Genomic DNA, 25779 nt, shown 5'->3' with positions numbered 1-25779 from the left:
GAAAATAGAAGAAACTTATGGAAGATGGAGAAGAAGCCTAGAAGATAACACTGAGATGTCACAGGGAAGGGAGGATTGATGTATTAAATGTTTGTTTGTCTTAAAAAATAAAAAAAATTACTAAAAAAAAAAGTATCGAGCCCAGGTGGGGCTCGATGGGAGAATTGCAATTATCTTAAAAAGCAATAGCTGGACTAGATACGAGGGGATGTCTTCATTTTGGATAAACTTCTTGTGGATGCTTCTGGTGGAAATTCCTGGGGAGAACACCAGACCCCCAAATGGTGAAGACCATACTTGGAGTCCCGCAGGTTACTTGACAGATGCTCAGAGATATTGGTGTGTTTTTTTTTTCTTCCTTCAACCAGATTCTGTAGAAAGTCAGCACCCACCCACCCTCCTAGAGAATGAAATATTTTTGGGGATATATAAAAGGCAGGATAGAATATTTCCCCTAAAGGAGAAATGGGGAAAACATATTAAGGGAGGCAGAAACCAGCCCAGTCTCCCTGCCCCAAGCAGAAACTGAAGAGGCCAGCTTTTAGAAATGCAGAATTGGTAATTCATTCAGAAAGACTGGGTCAGACAGAAACTTCAGATAAGCAACAAGCCAAAGGTTGACAAGATTAGCTCAGACAAACACCTAAGATTTGCATTTCCCCTTTTGTCTATAGAGCCAGCATGACCCCTACATGACCCCATAGGAATCCAGAAGGTATAAAACCCACCCACTCTCAATTCCATTTTTGTCAGCTCTCCCAAAACTGCACACTGTGTGTGTCTTGGTTCTGTTCACCAATAAACAATCTTTCTTTCCAATTACTCTTCATTTTATTCCTGGCTTGGAACTGGACCTGAATTTTTCTTCCAACAATTCAGCCCTTTCACCTCAGAAGGAAGAGCTAAATGGAAAAGCTTCCTTTTCCATTTACAAAATCAGAGTCCATCCTCCAGAATGTGAATCATAAGGTCTGCTTCTTAGTTGAGGGAAAACCATATAAGAATTAGGACAGTGTTTTTCAAAGTCTGTAATTTTAAGGTGGAAGGACTTCAACTCCCAGAATTCCCCAGCTATCAATGGTACTCATCAAGAAACTTGAATTGTATAGATATAAATAATGAATATGGTGGTAAGCTTTAATTGTTATGGCACAAAAAAAAATGTACCCAGACGACACACTGTTTAATGAATGATGGAATGTTTTGTATTAAAAGAAATTTTTAAAAAAATTCAAAAAAATAAAAGAAAATTGAATTGTATGTTGTTGTGTTACTACAAACTGAATGTGAGTCAGCCATATAACATGATGCCCAGAGTTGCATTATCATGGAGATGGAAGGCATATAAATTCAATAAATAATGGCTGCAATATAAATAATGCAAATATATTTTACCTTGCATTATCAGAAATAGGTCTTTTTTCTGCATTAATCATTCTTCATTTTCAGTATAGGGCCCAATTTTGAGTACCACAAATATGGATTGAGACCAATTTAGATATGTTCGGAGAGAAGCAACAGGGATGATCGAGAATCTAGAAACTATGTCCTATAAAAAGAGATTAAGGGGACTGGAAATGTTTAGTCTTGGGAAAAGAATCTTAAGAAGCTATTAATCAGTAGTCTTTAAGCAGGGTTGTTAATAAAATTAGGCAACAACTGGTTTTGATAATAATTGGTTTTGTTCTTGCTAATTTGCTTATACTAATGCAATCACGTCTGGTATACATATGCATGAGCCTATGTTTTTTTAGCCCAATCCTTAGTCCCAGATTTTGCTACCTGCTACAGCTTTAAGGCACAAGAGCCTGGCGCTCTATTTACATGCTATGTAGGGGTGTTTCAATGGGGAAAGAGATGGTTGGATGCTGATGGGCTTAAATAATGGCCCTTCCCTCAGAATTCATTGTTGCCATTGACTGTGCTATCACAGATCATTTAGCAGGCCACAATTGCCTAGAGTCATGACAGCGTGTGAAGCTTAATGTTTAAACTGTACATAGGAAAAACCATTTAATGACTTAGCATGATATCTAACCAGTGTGATATCAGCAAAACGCTTGGCCACTTTCTTGGTTATCTGAGCCAAGACATATAGCCTTCGTACAGGGACCTTTAGGGGGAATAATCAAATGGAACTCAGCTGACCTATGCCATCTATAGTGAGTGTGTTGATCCATCAGGGATAACAGGTTTCAGAATTTGGCTCAGTACATTTTCACACTCTACTTTTTCCATTCCCCCGAGTGCCAATAGTGATTCATTATCACAATCTTCTACTCACCTTGCTGCAGTGAGAAGCAAAGAGTTATTGCTCTGCCCTAAAAATCCTCTTGACGCCTATTCTCTGTAAAAGAGAAATGGACACCCTCCCTATCCAAGGTAAAAAGCTGTTCTGCCACTTTTCCCCTTGAAAAATCTGCAAAGACAGGTGGCCCACAGGGAGGCAGCAGCTTTTGCAAATGGGGACATGGGTTGCCCAGCAGCTCTGCAGAGCTGCCGCATTTTAAAGGAAAGGATTAGCTTTATCATCGCCGTTTCAGAAATGCTGCTGATGAATCAGAAATGACTGGGATTAGCTCCCCAACACTGCTGATGCCCCATGATCACGGGCAAGCTGGAACTGTTTTCAAGTTAAGTCCTCTTGTGGAATTGCTTTGAGCTGCTGTCACCACTGTCACCATATAGTCATACTCTATTCTTTCTTCTGCTCTCATGAGCCCAGCTTTTGAATTTACATAGCTGCAACTTATTTGCTTATGATCTAGAAAGCCAGGCAGAGAACAGTTCTGGCACCTAACATCAGAGGTAGGATTGACTTATCTGAGAACTCCTTTCCCTCTTTTCCCACCTTAGAGGAATTATGGAATACAATTATACAGGGGTGGGCTTGAAAAATTTTAGCAAGAGGTTTTCTGCTCGGTTGCTGGGTGGGTGTGGCCATGGTGGGCATGGCCTATTCGGCTTCCTGCACCATGGTGGGGGGTGTTTTTGCCCTCCCCGGGCTCTGGAGGCTTTCGTCAAGCCTCCGGGAGGGCGAAAATGGCCTCTCCAGGGTCCGGAGGCCCTCTGGAGGCTGGAAGCAGGCCCATTTCCAGCCTTCCTGAGCTTCCGCGCATGCCCTGCACTTATCTGCATCCAAAACAGGCCACATGGGAACTCCGGGGAGGGGTGGGTGGGGCCAGCCAGAAGTGGGATTTGGGCGTTCTCCGAACTGCACAGAATCTTAGCTAGAGGTTCTCCTGAACCCGTGAACCCCCAGCAGCCCACCCCTGCAATTATATGTGGGCTAATAGGCAAGATGGTGGAAAATCAATTATTAGTTTCCCACTGCAGCAGGATTCCCCTCTCAGCGATTCCGCTCATCTTGGAAAGACTGTGTATACAATCTATTACCCAGTCCCATTTGCAATATCTTTGGTGAGAAACAGATTGGTGCCTAAAGGATATATTGGAACATGAGTTATAAATAAGGTGACCAGACGTCCCGCTTTTGGCGGGACAGTCCCGCTTTTGAGCAATTTGTCCCGCGTCCCGCGGCGTTTCAAAAAAGTCCCGATTTTTCTTGAGCCCCAGCTGATGGCTAGAAGAAAAAAAAACTGTTTAAACTCTTGCCCGGGGCTTCAAAGGGCCGCCCTACAGGCAATCAGTGTAAAGCAGTTTTTTTTCCCCCTAGCTAAGCTTCAGAAACGAAACTGAAACCGAAACCAGGGTCTTTGGTGCAGCGTGACAAAATGAGGCAGAGAGAGATTTATTTTTATTTTTATTTTTCCTCCCCAAAAAAGGTAGGTGAAAAACTGCAAACAATGGGAAATTTAGGAGGAGACTTCAAGATTTTAAAACACAAAGGAAAAAAAGCTGTATTTAACTAGGGAATTGTAATAATTGAGATACTATTAATTGTATATTGTGTTGAAAGCAGAAATGGTTAAGTTGTGGTTCGGAGGAATATATGGGAGAAATTATTTGGTTTATTATTATTGGTAAATATAATTAATTGATTTGTAAGAAATTGGATTGCATGGAAATAATTGGAATATTCATGTTCATATTGATTAATATACAAAAAAGATAGTTTTATAACTAATTGATTTATATTAAAATGTTGAATTTGTATTAAACAACTGTATTACATAATTACATAATTAAACAATGTGAGGATGGATATAAAAATAGATGATAATGGGAAGGGGTATAATATAGAATAGAAGGGAAAAATTGAATTTGATTAAGATTAGAGATGAGGATGAAGGGTAATATTGGTTTTTTAAAAAAATAGATGAGGAATAAATATGGCAAAAAGGAAATATAGAAATTGTAAATTTAATTGAAATGACTAAACGCTGTTTAAATTTGTGAACCAGCCAAATATTCTGTTCAAAGAAAATACATTGTATGTTTGTATGTGTGTTTCTAATTATTGCTATTTATTCATATTTGTTCTCTTTTATTCTTTAAAGTTTAACAATTCATTCTTTATCTTAATATCTTTATATTTGCTTGGGGTTGGCTTTCTTCCCTTTCATCTTTTTTATTGTACAGCAATCTTTCTCCTCAAACCTACCACCTCTCTCTTTTCTTTCCTTCTTACTTTCTCTTCCCCCCACCCTCTTTTTCTCCTCCCTACTTCCTCTTTCTTTCTCCTTCTCCTCCTCTCTTCCTCCCTCTCTTACCCTCACTCCTACTCTAATTTCCATTCCTTCATCCCTCTCTATTGCTGTAATCCTTTAATGCATATGGACTACTCAGAGGGCTGAAAAAGTTATTTTTGACTGGTCCTCACACTTTTGACCAGTCCTCGAACTTATGACTGTCCTCACATTTTACATTTTTGCCCTATCTTGTCATCATGGTGAAGAGAAGCAGTTGTGAAATGAGTGACATGGTTGTTAAGAATGCTGCATGGGCATAAATGTGAGGATGGTCATAAGTGTGAGGACCAGTCAAAAGTGCGAGGACCTGTCAGAAATGACTTTTTTCAGCTCTCTGGTTAGTCCTTTTGTGCATATGGACTACTCAGAGGGCTGAAAAAGTTATTTTTGACTGGTCCTCGCACTTTTGACCAGTCCTCGAACTTACGACTGTCCTCACATTTTACGTTTTTTTCCCTATCTTATCACTATGGTGAAGAGAAGCAGTTGTGAAATGAGTGACATGGTTGTTAAGAATGCTGCACGGGCATAAATGTGAGGATGGTCATAAGTGTGAAGACCAGTCAAAAGTGCGAGGACCTGTCAGAAATGACTTTTTTCAGCCCTCTGGTTAGTCCTTTTGTGCATATGGACTACTCAGAGGGCTGAAAAAGTTATTTTTGACTGGTCCTCGCACTTTTGACCAGTCCTCGAACTTACGACTGTCTTCACATTTTACGTTTTTTTCCCTATCTTATCACCATGGTGAAGAGAAGCAGTTGTGAAATGAGTGACATGGTTGTTAAGAATGCTGCACGGGCATAAATGTGAGGATGGTCATAAGTGTGAGGACCAGTCAAAAGTGCGAGGACCTGTCAGAAATGACTTTTTTCAGCCCTCTGGTTAGTCCTTTTGTGCATATGGACTACTCAGAGGGCTGAAAAAGTTATTTTTGACTGGTCCTCGCACTTTTGACCAGTCCTCGAACTTACGACTGTCCTCACATTTTACATTTTTGCCCTATCTTGTCATCATGGTGAAGAGAAGCAGTTGTGAAATGAGTGACGTGGTTGTTAAGAATACTGCATGGGCATAAATGTGAGGATGGTCATAAGTGTGAGGACCAGTCAAAAGTGCGAGGACCTGTCAGAAATGACTTTTTTCAGCCCTCTGGTTAGTCCTTTTGTGCATATGGACTACTCAGAGGGCTGAAAAAGTTATTTTTGACTGGTCCTCGCACTTTTGACCAGTCCTCGAACTTACGACTGTCCTCACATTTTACATTTTTGCCCTATCTTGTCATCATGGTGAAGAGAAGCAGTTGTGAAATGAGTGACGTGGTTGTTAAGAATACTGCACGGGCATAAATGTGAGGATGGTCATAAGTGTGAGGACCAGTCAAAAGTGCGAGGACCTGTCAGAAATGACTTTTTTCAGCCCTCTGGTTAGTCCTTTTGTGCATATGGACTACTCAGAGGGCTGAAAAAGTTATTTTTGACTGGTCCTCACACTTTTGACCAGTCCTCGAACTTACGACTGTCCTCACATTTTACATTTTTGCCCTATCTTGTCATCATGGTGAAGAGAAGCAGTTGTGAAATGAGTGACATGGTTGTTAAGAATGCTGCACGGGCATAAATGTGAGGATGGTCATAAGTATGAGGACCAGTCAAAAGTGTGAGGACCTGTCAGAAATGACTTTCCAGCCCTCTGAGTAGTCCCTATACACATAGCCATGGCCACCCGGTCACATGACCAGCTAGCCACGCCCACCCAGTCACATGGCCTCCAAGCCATGCCCACACAATAAGCCACGCCCACAATGGTGTCCCTCTTACCAATGTTAAAATCTGTTCACCTTACCCTATACACATAGCCATGGCCACCCGGTCACATGACCAGCTAGCCACGCCCACCCAGTCACATGACCAGCTAGCCACGCCCACAAAATAAGCCACGCCCACAATGTCCCTTTTTACCAATGTTAAAATCTGGTCACCTTAGTTATAAAATTCCTATCCTCTGGCAGAATATTTGGAAAAAGCTAGGAAGTTACGCATTCTCGTAGAGACAAGTTCCCTAAGGATGGCCTCCAGCACAAGTCCAAAAGTTCTGAAGACTAAACCAGGGGTGAAATCCAGCAGGTTCCAACAGGTTCTAGAGAACCAGTAGTGGAAATTTTGAGTAGTTCAGAGAACCAGCAAATACAACCTCTGGCTGGCCTCAGAGTGGGGTGGGAATGGAAATTTTGCAGTATCCTTCCTCTGAAGTGGGGTGGGAATGGAGTTTTTGCAATATCCTTCCCCTGCCATGCCCACCAAGCCACGCCCACAGAACCAGTCAGGAAAAATTTTGGATTTCACCCCTGGACTAAACCTTTGGTCCCGGTGACTGACCCAGATTGGATCCTGCAACATTATCCTGGGACACATATATTAGCCTTCATTTATAGGAAGTTACATTTATTTTAGTTCTCCCATTAATATAGCTGCCTATTTCACAAATGAGTACAGTACAATAAAAATTAACTGGCAGTGGCCATCTATTCAGTAAAATAGTCTGTTCCCTGTAAAGTTTAGTGTCTGAGCTGATCTGGCCATGACTTCTTCGTTCATCCTCATCCTAGAAAGTAACAGCTGGAATTAAAATAAAACTGGGAGGCACAGTTTTCATAAAGGAGCTTTGCTTACTTTAGCAATTAAATTGTGCAGAGGTTGCTTGGCTGAAGCTTTATGTGATTAATTAAATTCCAGGAATGCAGAGGAAAGGAGAATTAATTCCTGCTGTTGCTTTCCTCTTGCTCAGTGGATTATTGCAGGGTAGAGAATCATGAGGAGTCAAAGAAAAAAAATGGCAAACTGAATATAAAAAACATACTCAGCCCTTAGTTAAGGAAGAAAAAACATTTGTCTTAGATAAATATTAGATTAGATTAGGAAGAGCAGGATAATCAACCATAGTATTTCCACCCAGGATTAAAGTGCAAAAGCACTTTGAATGACAATAAATAAGACGACTTCAAGAATTTAATGCTAAAAGTGAAAAAAAAACCCCACAAGAGCTGGTTGCTCAGTTTTTAAAAATGAAGATTGAATCAACAGTTGATGCCTATTCCATGCAAATAGGCAAAGAAGATGTTAAAGTAATAACAGACTTCTAGGTTCAAAGGTTTACAAGGATGGTGACTAACAATCAAACGTCTGCTATTTTGGAGAAAGATGTATATCTAGACAAAATATTAAGCACAGAGAAAATACACTGATTACAAACATACTCATTACACATACAAATCCAAGACATGATACTTAGATTATTCTGGATTGGAGGTAGCACCAGTCTGAGCTTATCCAACAAATTGGCAGCAAATTGATGATGGGCTATTGTGAGGATTTTTTTGTTTTTCAAGGATTGGACATAACATAGCATGTATACCTTATACACAATGCTTTCTTGTAGCACACCTCTTCTCCAACTGCTACTCTTACTCTAGGTTAACTCCACCCTCCTAGCCTTGGAGGTTGATGTAGCCATATTAATATGTTTTTAATGCTCAGTCCTTAAAACAAACAAAAGCTCAAAATCTGTAAAGTGGCATACAACTTCAGTCTCCCACCAAAAATTCTTGCATTTGTTGGGATTAAGGCAGTGGTGAAATGTAAAATTTGTTGCTACCGGTTCTGTGGGCTTGATCTGGTGGGCGTGGCTTGTGTGGTTATGCGACTGGGTGGGCCAACTCTTTTACTTTTTTAAAGCATTTTTTACTACCGGTTCGCGAGAACTGAAGCAAACAGGTAGCATTTCACCCCTGGATTGAGGGCTGCTTCAGTATGATTGCCTTTTTTTTCTGGTTGCTGCTGAGATCCACTCTTAGGCAGGGTGGCTTTTGAGCACTCCAGCTGAGCTGCAGGAAGTTATCATATCAAGATAAGCTGCTCTCCATAACTTGTGATACTGGTAGTTGACTGATACTGTTAGGCATCTTGCCTACCTGTAATAGTTGTAAATTCCCAGAGTCGCTGCCACTCCCTTTTCAGCTTGCCATTTTATCTCTTCTCTCCTACACACCCACACATTTGTAGGCCAAGGGCCTGGGTGGGGTGAAGCTGCCTCTAAACATCCTAGCTCAATTAGCCAGACACCTGGAAGGCCTGTGGGATTGCTTGTAAATAAACTTTGTGTGTGGTTGAATGGAGGAAGGAACCCAACTCTCTCAAGTTTTGGAGACTGTAAACTTTATGGCCCTTTGAGAGAAAGCACGAGGGAAGTGGGAATGGGAAGTGTTTGGGAACTGTGCCCCATTTTGGCTGCTAGGGGCACCGTGGGCTGGTCCTTTGCTATTTCCAGCCCAGCAGGCCAGATTTAAGCACCCTGCGGGCCGAATTGGCCTGTGGGCCTTGAGTTTGACACCTCTGATCTAAGGGCTAGTAAATTTATTTGGCTGTTTAAAAAGTGTATCAATTTACTCTTTAGTAGGGAGAGAATAAAAGCAAGGAACTTGTTGCTGATGAAATAGAAACTAAAGATGACTCTGTAATTAGAAACATAAATTGTTTCCATGTCCTTTCCTTTCTTCCACCCTGTGGCTACAGACCACTGCTCAAATTGCAATCTCAGAAGTTCCATAGTGGTCAGCATGTTTCCTAGAGAAATAAAGCAGTTGACAGCATGTCCCTTTTTTAGGATATTAAATGGTGGTTGATAATTGAAAACATCTTAACAGAATTTGTAAATTTGCTTGTAATCTACTATATTTCTACAAGTGGGTGTCCTAACTAATTCACAGATATTTAATCTTATGAATTAGATCTGATCAGCAAGTTTATGATGTAATAAAGTTGGCTAGTCTTAAATATCAACAAATTCTTGTCTCTTTGGAAAAGAAATGTAACTATACATTACTTGCTTTTGGTGTAACAAAGTATATTTTTCAAGACAAACTATAGGTACATAATCCTCAGCAAGACCACAACTGGGACAGGAAATTCCATTGCTAAGCAAGGTGGTCATTAAGGGAGGCATGACTAATTTTATACCCATTTTGCCACAGTCATTAAACAAACCACTGAGGTTAGGCATTAAGCATTAATTGTTGTTGTGGGGAGAACAGGAGGATGGTGTATTGAATATGTTTGCCACCTTGAGTTATTTGTACAAATAATAAAAGGAAGGCTACAAATAAATATACTGTATTTTTCTGACTATAAGACACACTTTTTTGTCTCCCAAAAGGGGGTGAAAATGTCTGTGTGTCTTATAGACCAAATATTGCTGAAGCCCTGCTGTTTTTTTGTCTCTGCATGCCGTTTTCCGGCCTTTTTTCGGAGCTTTTTTCAGCCTGTTTTGAGCCTCAAAAACAGCCCAAAAAATGCCTCAAAAATGGGCCGAAAAAAGCTCTGAAAACAGGCTAAAAATGGAGTGTGCGGAGGCCAAACTTTTTTTGTTGTTTTCTTCTTCTAAATTTAGATGAGTCTTATAGTCCGAAAAATAGGGTAAATAAATTAAATGAATCCAGCTTCTCCCATTGACTTTGCTTGTCAGAAGCCGGATTAGAAGATTTCAAACCTTGGGACACTTCAACCATTGTAAACACTTACGGGTTGCCAAGTGCCCAAACTCCATGCTCATGTGACCATGGAGACTCTGCAGTGGTCAGCAATATAAGGACCAGACTTTTTTCAATGCCGGTGTAACTTTGAACAGTTGCTAAATGAAGGGTTACAAATCGAAGACTACTTGGGATAACGGTAGAAATGCAAGGCTGATGGTAAGTAGTCACTCATCCAGCATTACAGATCTGTACACTTTATGGCATTTGTGATCACTGCTATAGGCTTGCAACTCTCCACAGTGCAATCACGCAAACTCTTAGCTGTCAGGAAAATACAGGCCATACCGGAGATGATATTTCATCTTGCATTTGAGATATTATTCTGGAGCTCTACTTTCCCTTTAATCACTTAAAGTAGCTTGATTTTGGAAATAAGTTACAAAGTGCCAACACCAATATAGATCCTTGCAAAGGGAGGGAATCCATTTAAGCTTAAAGACAGTATCACCCCTTCCACCCATGGTTGGTACCATATCCATTCAATCCAGATATGGCCTTATAAGCTGCAGTAATTCTTCCAAAAGTTTGGAAAAACAAAAATGAAAACAAATAGCATAATGAAGAGATAGGAACTCAATGTTGCATGTACCATTTCTAAAAAGCAGAAGTCAAAAGTCAATATCCATCCAATCCAGATATGGTTACTATGAAATATTCTCTTCATGATGATTAGATTAAGCATTTATCTAGTCTTCCCCAATTCTACCTGTTCTGACAAATGACAAATGTTAATTTCAAGAAATAATTACTATATGCCTGTAGAATTATTTCAAGTTCCAAATAATGTCCTCTCTTATTAGCTACAGGTTTTTGTAGGATACAGTCGCTGCATCTTATGGGCTGCAGTAATTCTTCCAAAAGTTTGGAAAAACAAAAATGAAAACAAATAGCAGAATGAAGTGATAGGAACTATATGTTGCATGTATTATTTTAAAAAGCAGAAGTCAAAAATCAGTGTCATTTTTCCAGTGCGTTTGATTAAATAGTAGACAAGGAATGCGTGTTGCCTTCAGAGAAATACCCAACAGGTATTTGACAATATAGTGTATATTTGACAATATACACATTGTATATTAGGGAGACTTCTAAAAGCAAAAATAATTGCTGACAATCAGCTAAAGCTTAAACGTGTTTTGAAAAGATATAACATAATGGAGACTTAACGGGTGAGCTAAAACCTGTTATACAGATGCATGACTTTAATCAATTACTCAACTAAGAATGTTTCACTGTTGTAAATGAGCCCTTCATTAAATGTTAAGAGCATCATACATTAAGAAATTATTAGGCTAACCAAAGAATACCAGTCTTGACATACAAGACTCTGTAGGCAAGATGCAGTTAATTGTCAGCGTCAGAAAATGGCTGTGGGCACTTAGTGATGTACCTGATCTCAATTTATGATGAAAGTCCAATGGAAGAAACTGCTGAGAACCAATATCCATTTAATTTAATTCTTCCCTTGACAAAGAAGATACACATAGTCTAAAAAGACAAAAGCAAGCACAAAGAATATACGGAGGAAAAGAGTGACTTATGCAATCCCAGTTAAATATACAGGGCCCAATAGGAAGGCTCTATCCAATCCACTTTGGCCAAAGTTGGACAGAGGCAGCTCTTCTGAAATGTCCTTGGTTTCTTCTTCCAAAAGCAAATCTGCGGATAAGCCAATTACTTCTGCTGTTACTTTGTCCATTTATTGTGGTAACAGCAGCCAATGAAAAACAGGGTGAGCACACCAGTCTGTAAGGCTAGGTCTATGCAGCAACTGCTTTGTTTGTTATATTCATTACAGCAGAAGAAATGGCTGGAATGTCTCTGGCAACTCTCTGAAAGGGAGGAATGACGGGTCTTTCCAATGTGTCCAGGATGCCTACAAGTGAGAAAATCAACACTCAATAATAAATACTAGGCTGTATTGTACCAACACCCATCATAATTAATTTCATATTACCTTACCTTTTTTTTTTGTTTCACTCTAACCTCTATGTGCACATGGGCACTTGGCTTACAATTGCAATTGGGAGCACAATTGCTATCAGCTAAACTACACAGTTGTCACCTAGCAATGACAATTCTAGCAGTCCTGCTTGCCATCGTTAACCAAGTGGTAGCAACTTCTGATTTCCTGCTGGCTACCACATTGACTTTGCTTGTGGGAGGCCAGGAGAGAACAAGGGAAACCATGATCACAGCTTGCTGAGATGTCATAATTATGAACATTATGAAGATGGGATTTATTCCTTTTGGAAATAGCAGCAGTGCAAGAAACTGACAGCTTAGGTACAATGCAAGGCAAAGCTGGTTCCTTTCCAATCAAGTTTTGTGCTAATTCAGGTAGCCCTCAATTTACAACCACAATTAAGCCCAAAATTTATGTTGCTAAGTGAGACAATTGAGTTTTGCCCCATTTTACAACCTTTCTTGCCACATTTGTTAAGTGAATCATTGCAGTTGTTAAGTTAGTAACGTTGTTAAATGAATCTGGCTTCCCCATTGACTTTGCTTGTCAGAAGGTTGCAAAAGGTGATTACATGACCAGGGACACTGCAACTGTCATAAATATGAGTCAGTTGCAGGCATCTGAATTTTGATCAATTGAACATGGGGATTCTGCAACGGTCATTACATGTGAAAAACTGTCATAAGTCACTTTTTTCAGTGCCATTGTAACTTTGAATGGTCAGTAAATGAATTGTAAGAGTCTAGGACTCTAGGACCTGTAGTGCTTCTTCTTAAGTCAAAATCTGCTTCACTTGAATGAACGTATACATACTCTGGAAATACGGGCTGCACTATCAGAGGACTATGTTAGAAGAGTACATTTAGGCCACAACTTCTACAGACAGTGAGCAGTTCTTCCAAACCCAAACACTTCAATTTCTTTTCTTACCTTCCACAACCTTATGATAAGCAAAGTGCAGGTAAAGAAGGAAGAGCATGTGCAGGGTAGCAAGTGCTCCACACAAGATGAGTCGCTGGGTATGTCCCACTGTGCGTGATACCAACACAGCAACCTAGGAAAAATAGAAATCAGATCTCCTGGTTTACAATCTCCAATATAAAATCTGAACAGCATGGGGACGACAAAGATATCAATTTCTATGATTCATTTATGTATATTTCCTATTTCTGAACCACCCATCTCCCCCATTTTTCTTCAAAAGGAAGCTATTTTAGGTTCCAAATAATTTATCATTTTATACACTTTCCTAGCCTTACAAATATCCCTTTAGAGATATTATTTATTTATTTATTTATTTATTTAATTTGTATACCGCCCTTCTCCCAGAAGGGACTCAGGGTAGTGAACAGCCAAAATTAAAAAACATACAAATGCAAAAGTTAAGATAATTAAAAGAATTAAATCACTAGCTACCCAATTTAAAACCCCAAATCCATAAAATTTAAAATCCCAATTAAAAACCATTTAGGCTAGGCCGGCTTGATGAAATAAAAACGTCTTCAGGGCTTTACGGAAGGTCTGGAGGTCCGGGATCAATCGTATTCCAGGAGGCAGCTCATTCCACAGGGCGGGTGTCCCCACAGAGAAGGCTCGCCCCCTGGGGGCCGCCAGCCGACATTGCCTGACCGATGGCACCCCGAGGAGGCCCTCTCTGTGAGAGCGTATTGGCCGGTGGGAGGTTATCGGTAGTAGCAGGCGGTCACGCAAATACCCTGGCCCTAAGCCATGGAGCACTTTAAAGATGAGAACCAACACCTTAAAGCGCACCCGGAAGACCACCGGGAGCCAATGCAGCTCGCGCAGGAGAGGTGTTACGTGGGAGCGCCACGTCGCTCCCATAATCATTAACTAAAATAATTTAGTTATGGTGACCAGAACTAAATACAGTATTCTAAAGCTTACACATGATTCTTTTTATGGTTGCTTATTCACCTTTGGTTGCCACCTATATCCTAGCTCTCACCTGTAACTCCAAGTAGCTGTAGTAACATGGGCAGGAGCCACAACAGCCTTTGGGCCAAACCAGGTAAGGTTAGCCGATAGGTCTTGGACTCTCAGTGAGCTAGAGGATTTATCAGTCCCAGCATGTAAAATCTGGCCTTCATAGACTGAGGGCTGGAAACTGATCAATGGTCCAATAGTAAAAAATGCAGGCCACCAAGAACACAAAACATTTAGATATCCTAATCATCCACCGTAGCAGGAGAGATCTCCAGCCCTATCCACACCACTGGATTAAGGTCTCTTCTGCCAAAAGAGTGGAACTTTCCCCATGCAACAACTATTCCACTTAAAACTCTATCATAGCTATTTTTGTTGTTGTGCAGTTAGTTATCATCTACAGCTCACATGCAAATCATTTCAATCTAAACCTGATTTGTTGATCCCTGTACTGATGAGGAAGTATCAAAACAACAGGTAGAAATGATCACTGGCAGAGTGGCCCTTGGGCCAGTGGTCATTCGTCTCAGTACCCAGGGCAGCAGGAGAGGTTCTGGCAACATCTAGGGCATCCCACTCTAGGATAGCACTGCCCAACCTTGCACGAGGCAGGGGCTTAGAAAACATTGGCTGCCCCAGAACACTTCTATACCTTATGCAGAGCCTCCCAATGACTTCTATTACTCACCATTCGTAGTGTGGAGAGACCACCAATTCCCAGCCAGAAAATATAAAAAAGGGAGTGAAGATGGATATTGTAGGTGACAAATAGGGTGATACAGTGCCCAAAAAGTCCATAGCCCTAAAACGAAGGAAGAAAGCATAGCTAATAAGAGCATGAAGGCAGGGGAAACTCTCAGACAAAAATAACATCACTATATACATTCTGTTCCTACTCCTGATACAGGAGGAGTAACTGATTATCAGTGATCTGCAGATTACTAAAATAATGTTTGGCTATTACAGCCAACTCAGTAATATCAATGCAGACTAATGAAAATAAATTGTTTAGAAATTGATCAAAATTACTGAACTTTAGCATCATTTGCCTCCATTGTCCAATTTACAGTAATTAAAGTTTGTGAATCCATGAGAACCAATTATAATTCTGCAACACTGTGATTCAAAGAATTAACAAATACATTTGCTTAAACAAACAATATCCCAAACAATTTACTACATAATATCTTTATTGAACACACTGTGCCGATATTGACTGCCTTGTTTGGAAAAAATATACGAATAAACTCTCTAAAGGGGATAGGTTGAATCAGATGTTCCAATCAATGATATGACAATCAAATGTATGTAGGAAAGATCTCCCCTGTAAAAAGCATACACATATGGGTTGCCACCACTGGAATTAACTCTTCGCCGCACAGACATAATAAAATTAAATACCAGTATTGAAACAGAGTCCAGTGGACTTCATAACAAAGACTGTTGTTGCTCATGAGAAGGGCTAATGAGCCACTGCTAAAATGTATCTCAATCAATCCAAGGTCAGGAGATAATGTACAAATGGAATTACAGTACCACCATTTAACTATTTGCAGAAATGGTCATCCAACAAAAAAGTATCACTCCAATAGTTTAGGAATTCACAAAGAATTCTAAGGTAACGGCAAAAGATGTGCAGGCTATTCTTGCATTGTCTTGTACAGTGTTCATGAGTCCACCAGAAGAATGCTGAACAAGAATGAGCAGATACCAAGGATAAAACCACTGATCTCAGAAAACATACTGCTGTCTGTTTCAAGCTTGTCAAAGACCACCTGGATGATTCAGCAAGCAATTAGAAAAATGTCCTATTGACAGATGAGACAAAAATGAATCTATTGACATTAACGAGAAAAGTGTATTAATAGAAAAACAAAACAAAGCATTCCACAAAAAATGACAGTATTATGGTTTAAGCCTCTCTTAAAGTCTCAGAACTTAGATGAATCTCATAATCATTGTGAGAATGATGGATTAGATTGTATCTGCCAATTCAGTGTTTTTTTCGCGAGTTGAAGTTTGAAACAAATATAATGTAAATACAGAGATAACACTATAGCAGAATTTCTGGAAAAAAAATCTGCTGTTTTGTAATGCCTGAATCCAACAAACACAGTGAATATTATAAATTCCATGTCACAATACTTTGCTTTGGTTTGGTTAAGTTCAAATCACATTGTAAATTACAGTATTGCAGGATTATTAATCGTTCTAGGGACTCACAAACTTTCTTTCAATGCCATGTAATATTAATTTATTTTACATATTTATAGACTGTCCTAATAAAAAGACTTGGGCAGGACACAAAAGAGTAGTTATAAAAGCAATAAGAAACCAATCCAAGATGGATACCACAAACATTCAATTTGTGCTGTAGGCTCTGGGAATATAAAGACTGAGTTATTGGCTTCAGGACTAACAGAAAGTTGTTCATCTACACTTGATGTGGATATAAAAACATCAGTTTACTTAAAATGGAAGTATACACCGGTACCATTAAAGATACCATCATCTTTAATTCAACATTTGCTAGATATGGTGGACTATCTTAACTATGTTGTTTTGAGATGACTCCAGATTGAGAAAACTTGCTCTAGACTCCAATAGACCAGTCCTTGGTAGAAAACTGACTTTTACTTACCAGAAGTGACAACATTTGGACCATGGTGATTTGAGCGTTGCATAGGTATGCCAAGAAATATATGAAGGAGGAAACACCTATCCAGTAACCAAAGCAGGTGCCAATTGCTGTGCCCATCAATGTACCTTCCCTCTGCAGAAACAGCAAGTGAATATCAGAAAGGCATTCTAGGAAAAATGCAAATGGGGCTATCAACTAATACTTCCCATAAATATTCCATGTAGTGAAGTCTGCAGTAGGCATTAATTGTATTCCAAACAAATCTTTCTCCATCAATAATGTATATATGACTGCAACATCAAGAAAGTTCAAAAGATACATAGAACTGATCACTTATCACACAGGAAAACAATTCCCCTCTACTTACAATGATAGTATCAGATGTCTTCATTCCATGCAACAAAATAGCCACCAGCGTAAAGACTAGCATGAGAGGACCATAAAGCTCACCAGCTATCTTCTGGAAAATAATATATGGTAGCCATTTATCAATGTTCAAAGAAAGTTATTATATTAGCTGGTTAAAATATATTCAAAATCTCATTCATGTTTTCTTAAATATTTGCAAAAGTAATAGAACTATTAGGGAAGAACTATTATATTTTCATAAACGGCAAGTTATTCTATGCAATTGTTTGGGAAATGATTCTGATAGCGTTCAACTGACTTGATATAATATGAAAACCCATGTTGTATAGTTCTAGATGAAATCAATTTCAAAGTTTGAGTTTATTGAACTTGAAATTCAATTTCTATGATTAATTATGATGTCCTAAGCTTTTGTCTGTTGGGACAATTACATTTGAATGGTCTGACAAGTTTGGCTGCCCACTGTGCTGAAGGGCTATTCACTAAATATAAACTAAGAGATGTGACAATATAGTATTGAATGAAGCAATGTAAGCATTGCTCCACTACATTTTGAATATGGCCATCACTCTTTAGCATTCATTGTTTACTCTCTTCTATTTGAGCAGTTTATCAACTAGAAAACAGAGGGTTACCCCTGGTGAAACATAAGATAGATACCACTCTATCACACTAGTTTTATAGCTGAAAAAAAATTGAAGTAATATAATGATGACTTTTATTTTTATGATCACCCATCTCATCTAAATGACTTTGGGCATCTCACATTAGCAATAAGCTCACCTGGGGGAAATTGATCATCTTGACAGGTATCATGGATTCCAGCAATCTAAATTAAAACAGATTGTACAGATGAATAGCTAGAAAGTAAGCACCTGATTACTTAGACAGCCATCTCATTTAAACATCTGTTGGTTTTCTTAATAAATAAAGTAGGTTATGAAAAAAAATGCCAGAACCGAAACAACAGAAGCAGAATTATCTCTCCATATATAATCTTTACATGGCCATGGTCATATCAACACTAAGCTTTAGAGTGAAGCAAGGAAAAGAAGAGAAAGCTATAACTATTGCATAAAGTTGCATTTCTTGTTTTTTTCCTGTGATCTAGACAATGGTCACAGAAGCTATGGGACTCAGAAATGAAGTTTCTGACTTTTAATTATTTGTAAAGAAGGGACATTAATAGAACTTTGAATCAACATTTACTGGATAAAAGTGCTAAATCAAATACATATGATAACATTAATATTCTATAGTTTTGCATGTCATTCTTTCATCTTCTGCTTTTTAAAAACTCTCTTTGAAAAAGGAAAACAGAGCTAAGAATATCTTGAATACCACTTGTGGAAAAAAGGGTTGAAAAAGACTTCCAATAGAAAACAAAAGCAAAACCATTTCTAAACCTGAACAATATTTATGGAATTGAAAGACCTTTTTTTCATTAGCAGAAAACAATATAATGGTGGATAACTGATTTCAATCACAATGACAGCTCTGTAATTAACAAATTAAACTATTAATTGAACCTTTAATAAGTAGCACCTCTATGAATGGCACTGATAGATAAGACAGCTGATATTCTTACAGGCTTGCTTACCTGTTCCGAACTTGGTTTGGCTCAACGTCAAAGTAGGGCCTGAGGATATCAATATTAGCATAGAGATTGAAGGCTTTTGAGGCTTGTCTCTTCCCAGCCTGCCACATCTTAAAAAAGAGAAAATATTAATTAAACACTTTCTCCTTTCTCGTTCTAAAGAATTAGATAAGTCAAAAAGACAACAATTGCAGATCAAGGGCATTTGTAGTGTACCACATCAAAACAGAATTACTTAATATAGGATTATAATGTACAGAAAGATACTATAGGTCTAGACATTTTCCCCCCTTAATTCCATGAACAAGATTTACTTTACTTCTGAGATGATAAGGAAGTAAAATCAAATTTTCATAAATAAGTAGTAAGCATTGACTATGCAATTTTGCTAATACACTATGCTAAACCATGTTTTGATTAAACATAATTGTTTAATCAAACAATTGCCTGAGTTGAATGGTTAAGAGTCAAATGATACCCTAACTTATAAATCACAATGATATTGTTTGTACAATATCACAAATATGGCATGATTCTTATTAAATTCCCGAGACTTTGGGTGGTAAAGATGTCCATATATCTTTTATGTAAACCACATATTGTTGATCTAAAAAAGACAGGCATAAATTTAAGATCAATACTGTATTATGAAAGAAGGATCAGAACATTGTCCCCTTGAAGACTAGAATCAGAAGCATATTGGAAGCAGGAGTCTACCGAGCTCAAACATCATCAAATCGGAGGAACACTAGTAAACCAATAAGAGCTCCATTTACCTCATCAGCTACCTGCCGACTCAATTGCCCTTTGAAACCTTTCATTCCTAGGAACTCTCCATCTTCTTCATCTGCAGCAGCTGCTTCTGCATCTACTTCCTCTTCTTCCTTCATGCGTTGGTGCATTTCTCCCATGTCTTCAAAACTAGAGCCAGAGGTGTCATCCATGTTTTCCATATCAATTACAGCAGAGCCTCCACCCTGTGTAATGCAAAAATAAAGAAGCAGCTCAACACAGGTACGCAATCATCCTCTCTTAACAAGAACTATGGATTATCATCCGACACCCCCCCAAAAAAAACCTCAAAGGAGGAGGATCCAATTAAGAGCATGTCCACCAGGAAAAGGCACAGACTGTTACAAACATTAGAATAAGAATAATTCCCAGTTTGGAATTTCATATTAATTTATGCAGCTAATGAAGACTACTCAAAGAGCAGGAAAACCCCTATTCATCACTATTTGCTACATTCTTCCGTATATACGGAGTAAACTTAATATCAGGAAATAATTAGAGATTATTATCGGAAGTTATAAAGAAAAGCTCTTATGTATAGGTGTAAGAGTAAGAATTCGTACAAGTGCTGTTTTCAACATCACTAAATAAACTTGGAAACTATTTCAATATAAAAATATAACAGCCTGAAGAAAAGTTCAAGATAAGAGACAATATTGTTACCCAGCTCAGGAAACCCCTGAATCAGACCACAAAGTATCCTATAAGGGGTCTGGCTTAGAAACTACAGGTGGTGTGAAACACAGCTGTGAGGCCATGGCCCAATGGGAATGGGATCCTAGCAATCATATCATTCCTATATCATTGTTGTAGCATTTTATTAGGTCACGTCTGGTCTTTTTCTGAGCTAAAGTCAAAGTAATATGCTTATTTTTAAGTCTCTAAAATTGCCTGGGCAGTAGATATTGAAGAAATTCTGAGTTGTATCTACCTGAAAGGGAACACAGATAAACTGTTATCTGGGTAGACTCGTCAGGACCTAGAGAAAAACTTTTTCCAGATATTCCACACATCTGGGATCTTTTGCCTGATCTCCACTTTTGATACTTTTTAAAAGATTAAACAAACTGTTATTTCTGTTTCCTTAGGCCTTAGAACCTTCATTTTTTTGTACTGTTAAAAATATCCCAACTGCTTCTTCCTCAGCTAGGCCTGGTGAGCTCCCTTCAGCAAATGAGGCTCTGCTGTCCTGCAATGCTTGCCTTTATATGTTTAGTTTTTTTCCTGTTTTTCTGTTTGATTAAACTGAAATCACACAAAGCACTCTGGAAATATGTCCAGAGAACAAAATGTAAAATTACATGATAGAAAAATAGAGCTGTTACTGAAAAGAAAAAAACAAAAACAAAAGAGGTAGTTGATAGAATTATCATATCTGGACTGCAAAAATCCAGACAATTACCAAAGGCCATTAAGGAGATACAGAACATGTTAACTTTTTGCTGCAGTTTCCTTAGCCAAAACTTTATGTTGAACATATATCTTTAGACATAGTATTTACCTTAAGCTGAAAGAAAACCTGCTAAATTGGTTTGGGGGTAAATTGCTCCATTTGCAAAATCAACAGTGCTCTCTACATGGGGCTCCCCTTGAGGAGCACCCGGAGGCTCCAGGTGGTCCAGAATGCGGCAGCGCGGTGGTTATGGGAGCGACGTGGTGCTCCGATGTGACTCCCCTCCTGCGCGAGCTGCACTGGCTCCCGGTGGTCTTCCGGGTGCGCTTCAAGGTTTTGGTTACCACCTTTAGATTGCTCCATGGCTTAGGACCAGGGTACCTACGAGACCGCCTTCTGCCACCAGTAGCCTGTCACTGACCAGTACGCTCCCATAGAGAGGGACTCCTCAGGGTGCCGTTGGTCAAACAGTGCTGACTGGCGGCCCCCAGGGGGAGAGCCTTCTCTGTGGGGGCACCTGCCATCTGGACTGGCGCCCCCCCAGAGATACGGAGGATGCCGGATTTGCGCACTTTCCCCCATGCCCTCAAAACATTTTTATTCCAGCAGGCTGGTCTGGCCTAGCTTTCCTTTTAATTGCTATTTTTAAGTTTGTCTTATAAATTGGGGTGTTTTAAATTTGTTTTGGGCCAAAGTATTTATGTATTTTAAATGGTTTTTTAACGTTTGTATTATGTGTATTTTATCTTTTGGCTGTTCACCGCCCTGAGTCCTTCGGGAGTAGGGCGGTATATAAATTTAATAAATAAATAAATAAAATAAATAAACAGTAAAATGACAAATGCTACTATTTGGAATACTGCATCCAATTTTGGTCACCATGATGTAAAAAAGATGTTGACACTTTAGAAAGAGTGCAGAGAAGAGCAACAAAGATGATTAGGGGTCTCAGGGATAAAACATATAAAGAACGGTTGCTGGAACTGGATATGTCTAGTCTTATGAAAAGAAGGGCTAAGGGTGACATGATAGCAGTGTTCCGATATCTCAGGGGTTGCCACAAAGAAGAGGGAGTCAAACTATTCTCCAAAGCACCTGAGGTAAGAACAAGAAGCAATGGATGGAAACTAATCAAGGAGTCAAGCAACTTAAAACTAAGGAGAAATTTCCTGACAGTTAGAACAAGTAATCAGTGGACCAACTTGCTTCCAGTTGTTGTAAATGCTCCAACACTGGAAGTTTTAAAGAAGAGATTAGATAACCATTTGTCTGAAATGGTATAGGGTTTCCTGCCTAAGCAGGGGGTTGGACTAGAAGACCTCCAAGGTCCCTTCCAACTCTCTTATTCTATTCTATACTACTGTTCTACTCAGAAACGTATTCATATCTTCCCTTTTAAACACATGTACTGCTTTTCTTTTGATAGTACAGTACAATGGCAGTATACTATGCGTATACAGTTTGATCTAGTGCAGTGATAGCGAACTTTTTAGGCACTGAGTGCCCAAACTGCATGCACATGTCCTCAAACTGAAAGGTGAGTGCATGCACATGAATGCGTGGACATGCACATATGTATGCAAGGTCATGCATGGACATGTGCGGACATGCGCAGCAGAGACCTGAAGATCAGCTGGCAGGTGGGAAGCGGGGCTTCCCAACACCGGCAGCGCAGCAAGAGATAAGATCTTTTTCTTTCGTGAGCTTCTATTTCCCTGCAAATGATGAAACAGAAGCTCACGAAAGAAAAGCCACGGAGATCTGACCTGGGGCGACAGCGCCAGTGCCAGCAGAGAGGGTTCTCTGTGCCACCTCTGGCACACGTTCTATAGGTTCGCCATCACAGATTTAGTGGTTAAAGCACAACATTAGAAACCAAGAGTTTCCAGTTTAAGTTTTGCCTTAGGCATTAAAGCTGGCTGGGAGACTTTGGGCCAGTCACTCTCTCTCAGCCCAACTCACCCATTAAGTTTGTTGTTGTAGGGAAAACAGGAGGAGGAAAGAGTATCAGGTATTGTTCACTACCATGAATTATTTATAAAAAATAACATGATGTCTGGATAAAAAAAATATTTTAAAAAAGTGCCCAAATTTTGATCACATGACTGCAGGGGTGCTACAATGACTGCAACTTTAAGGACCAGTTCTAACTACCATGCTTTCAGTGCTGTCATAACTTTGAGTGATTGTTGAATGAATGTTTATAAAGCAAAGACCATTTGTATTGTATTGTATCATGAACTGCCCTGTCTTAAAGATACTGCTCTTCTCTTCTACTCTCCATGTCTGTATCACAACATTGAGGCAGGTTACTACACTGTTAGCAAAGAATGCTGGGCAGGATACTTTACTACTAAATTAAAATGGAACACAAAATAAACATTAATATTTATTGCTTTGGGGAACTATAATTAAAGCTGCTGCTTTATATAATCTGATGGACAATCTGCTAAATAAACATCTAGTGATAGTTACCCACTGAATATTAAATGCTTTCTATAACAGGGCATATGATAGGGAGCAACTGAATACTATAAATAAGCAATTTATGCAAAATCCAGAAATAATTAGAGAAAGAAATAATTAAAGATTTAAGGGACAACGTAAGAAAAAAACAACAACTAAAATTTAGTTTACATCAATGCCATTTACTGTTTTTTTTACAACTTCATACTTTTTTAGCCTTGTAAACTTTTTTTTTTGTCCAAACCCCGTGTGTTGCCCTCTTCTCATTTTTCAAAATTATGGAGGACCCCAAAACAACGTTTGTCAGTATGGGTTATATTTATCAATATTTACCTATTAAAAATTAAAGCTGATCCATTTATACAACAGTTGGGTATTGAATCATGTACAAATAAGAATATTAAACTCATTTGTTATTTTTGTTCATGAAAAAAACTTTTTTAACAAACAAAAATATTTAACAAACAAAAAATTAAAACAAGAGTGATCTCGTTTTAATTATTTGCAAATATCTTCAAGATCTGGCAAATAATTTTGATTTTGCAGATCCCTCAGAGGGTCTTGGAGTCACACTTTAAGAAACACTGCTCTAATGCATTCAACAGTATGGATAAATTTTTGAATCTTGTGCAACTGTGAGTATAGCAAAGGCAACAGAAATGGACGACAGAATTGTTTTCAGAGTTTGGCTGGATTGGCAGAAAGGCCGACAACAAGCAGGTTGGGCTCTTCCCTGTGAAAACTGCCAAATGTTCAGTAAGCTTAGCAAACAAATGGCCTGCAAAGAACAACAATGGAATGCAGATAGCTGTCTTTTATTAGTTCAATAACCAATCCAAGCACAAGCTTAAACTTAATGTTGTGAATATCTTTTCAGCTGCATAGCTATCCAAGTCTACCTGGAAACGAGGAACTAAGCTTACGCAAGGCGCTTGCAAAAAAAAAAAGCTAAGCAGCAGATCGGATATCTGTGTCTGGAATCCAACTTCTTTGTCGCACAATCTGGCTTTGGGACCTTTCCCTTGTATTTATTTTGCTGTGACACCATTCACGTTTTTTTGCTCGTTCGCATAACACGCAAGGACTCTCTTTATGGACTGCCTGAGTTCTAAGGGACACGCCAAGAGTGTCAACCGCTTCTCCTCCGTCCCGCAGAGAACACAGGCACATTTCCAGCCTTGTTGGTGTTTTTAATTTATTTTTATTTTATATTTCTTAACCGCCCATCTCCCTTGGAAAAGGGCTCTGGGTGGTGTACCATATAATACAGGTAGTCCTTGACTTACAACAGTTCATTTAGTGACAGTTCAAAGTTGCAGCGGTGAAAAAAAATAACTTAAGACCAATTTTTCACAGTTACCATCTTCTCAGCATTCCCCCATGATCAAAATTCGGGCGCTTGGCAACTGACTCGCATTTACGACGGTTGCAGCGTCCTGGGGAGGGGGGTCACGTGATCCCATTTTGCGGATCACCCCACAAGCAAAATCAACGATGGGGAAGCCAGATTCACTTAACAACCGTGTCGCATAACTTAGCAACTGCGGCGATTCACTCAGCAACTGGGGCAATAAAGGTCGTAAAACGGGGCAAAAGGCAGGTAAGAAATGTTTCACTTAGCATCGCAAATTCTGGGCTCAACTGTGGTCGTACGTCGAGGACTACCTGTGTAGGTGTTCCCAAAGCGAGCCCAGGAACGGGGCGACGGCGGCTGCGGGGAAGGGAACCCAATTCGAATTGAGGGGGTGGATCCCAAGAAACGGGAAAGCCCTTACCCGACCCCCATTCCCCTGACCTGCATGTTGTCTTCGAAGGCTCCCCACTCGGCAGTCGCCGTCGCAGCCCCGCTCCTCGCTCCCCCGGCGCCCGCGGCTGCCCCAGGGCCGGACATTTCCCCAGCAGCGGCTGCGGAGGCACCGATGCCCCCGGCCGCGCTCTCGCTAACGGAAGAGCCGGGGGGGCCGGAGATCCGACCGAAGCCAGGCGGAAAAAGCCCGGATGGAGCAAAGCCAAAGCAATCCGCGCTCGGGGGGTTAAGGAGCCGCACGGGGGGGTGGGGGGAGGACGTGGAGACTCAGGTGTTCTCGCGAGATTTCTCAGGAGCCGGTCTGACTACGGTGCCATCTTGGTTGTTCCGGGCACTCCAGACGAAACAGGAGCTTCACGCCATAACGACGGGACAAGCAGAAAAGCGGGACAAATCACCAAGACGTCTCCTTAATACGCGCTCACAACTTCCTTTTGACACGTGACTCAAAAGCACGCCGCCGCACATTAAAAAAAAAAACGCTCATTTTTTTTTTTTGAGAAAGCGCCACACACAACATGGCGGCACACCGCCACCCACTTCCGTTCGGTGGGAAGAGCCGCTCAAC

The 25779-nt window shown here is 39.8% G+C and overlaps 1 protein-coding gene across 1 annotated transcript; it reads right to left on the bottom strand.

Moving 5' to 3' along the window:
* Positions 1-11654: 11654 nt before the first annotated feature.
* YIPF3 (Yip1 domain family member 3) lies at positions 11655-25437 on the bottom strand. Its single transcript, XM_070950091.1, has 9 exons — positions 25200-25437; positions 19530-19730; positions 18757-18863; positions 17940-17985; positions 17155-17247; positions 16788-16919; positions 14835-14948; positions 13133-13256; positions 11655-12112 (listed from the first exon to the last, which is right to left on the bottom strand). The coding sequence occupies exons 1-9, from the start codon at positions 25293-25295 to the stop codon at positions 11997-11999; spliced, it is 1029 nt and encodes a 342-aa protein (XP_070806192.1). The 5' UTR covers positions 25296-25437; the 3' UTR covers positions 11655-11996.
* Positions 25438-25779: the final 342 nt, after the last annotated feature.

Source organism: Pituophis catenifer, unplaced genomic scaffold (genome assembly GCF_029215685.1).
Source record: "Pituophis catenifer annectens isolate HBS135680 unplaced genomic scaffold, rPitCat1.0.hap2 SCAF_1, whole genome shotgun sequence".
Lineage (NCBI taxonomy): Eukaryota > Metazoa > Chordata > Lepidosauria > Squamata > Colubridae > Pituophis > Pituophis catenifer.
Note: the sequence above shows the minus strand (reverse complement) of the source record. Positions and strands in the feature narration are given on the sequence as shown.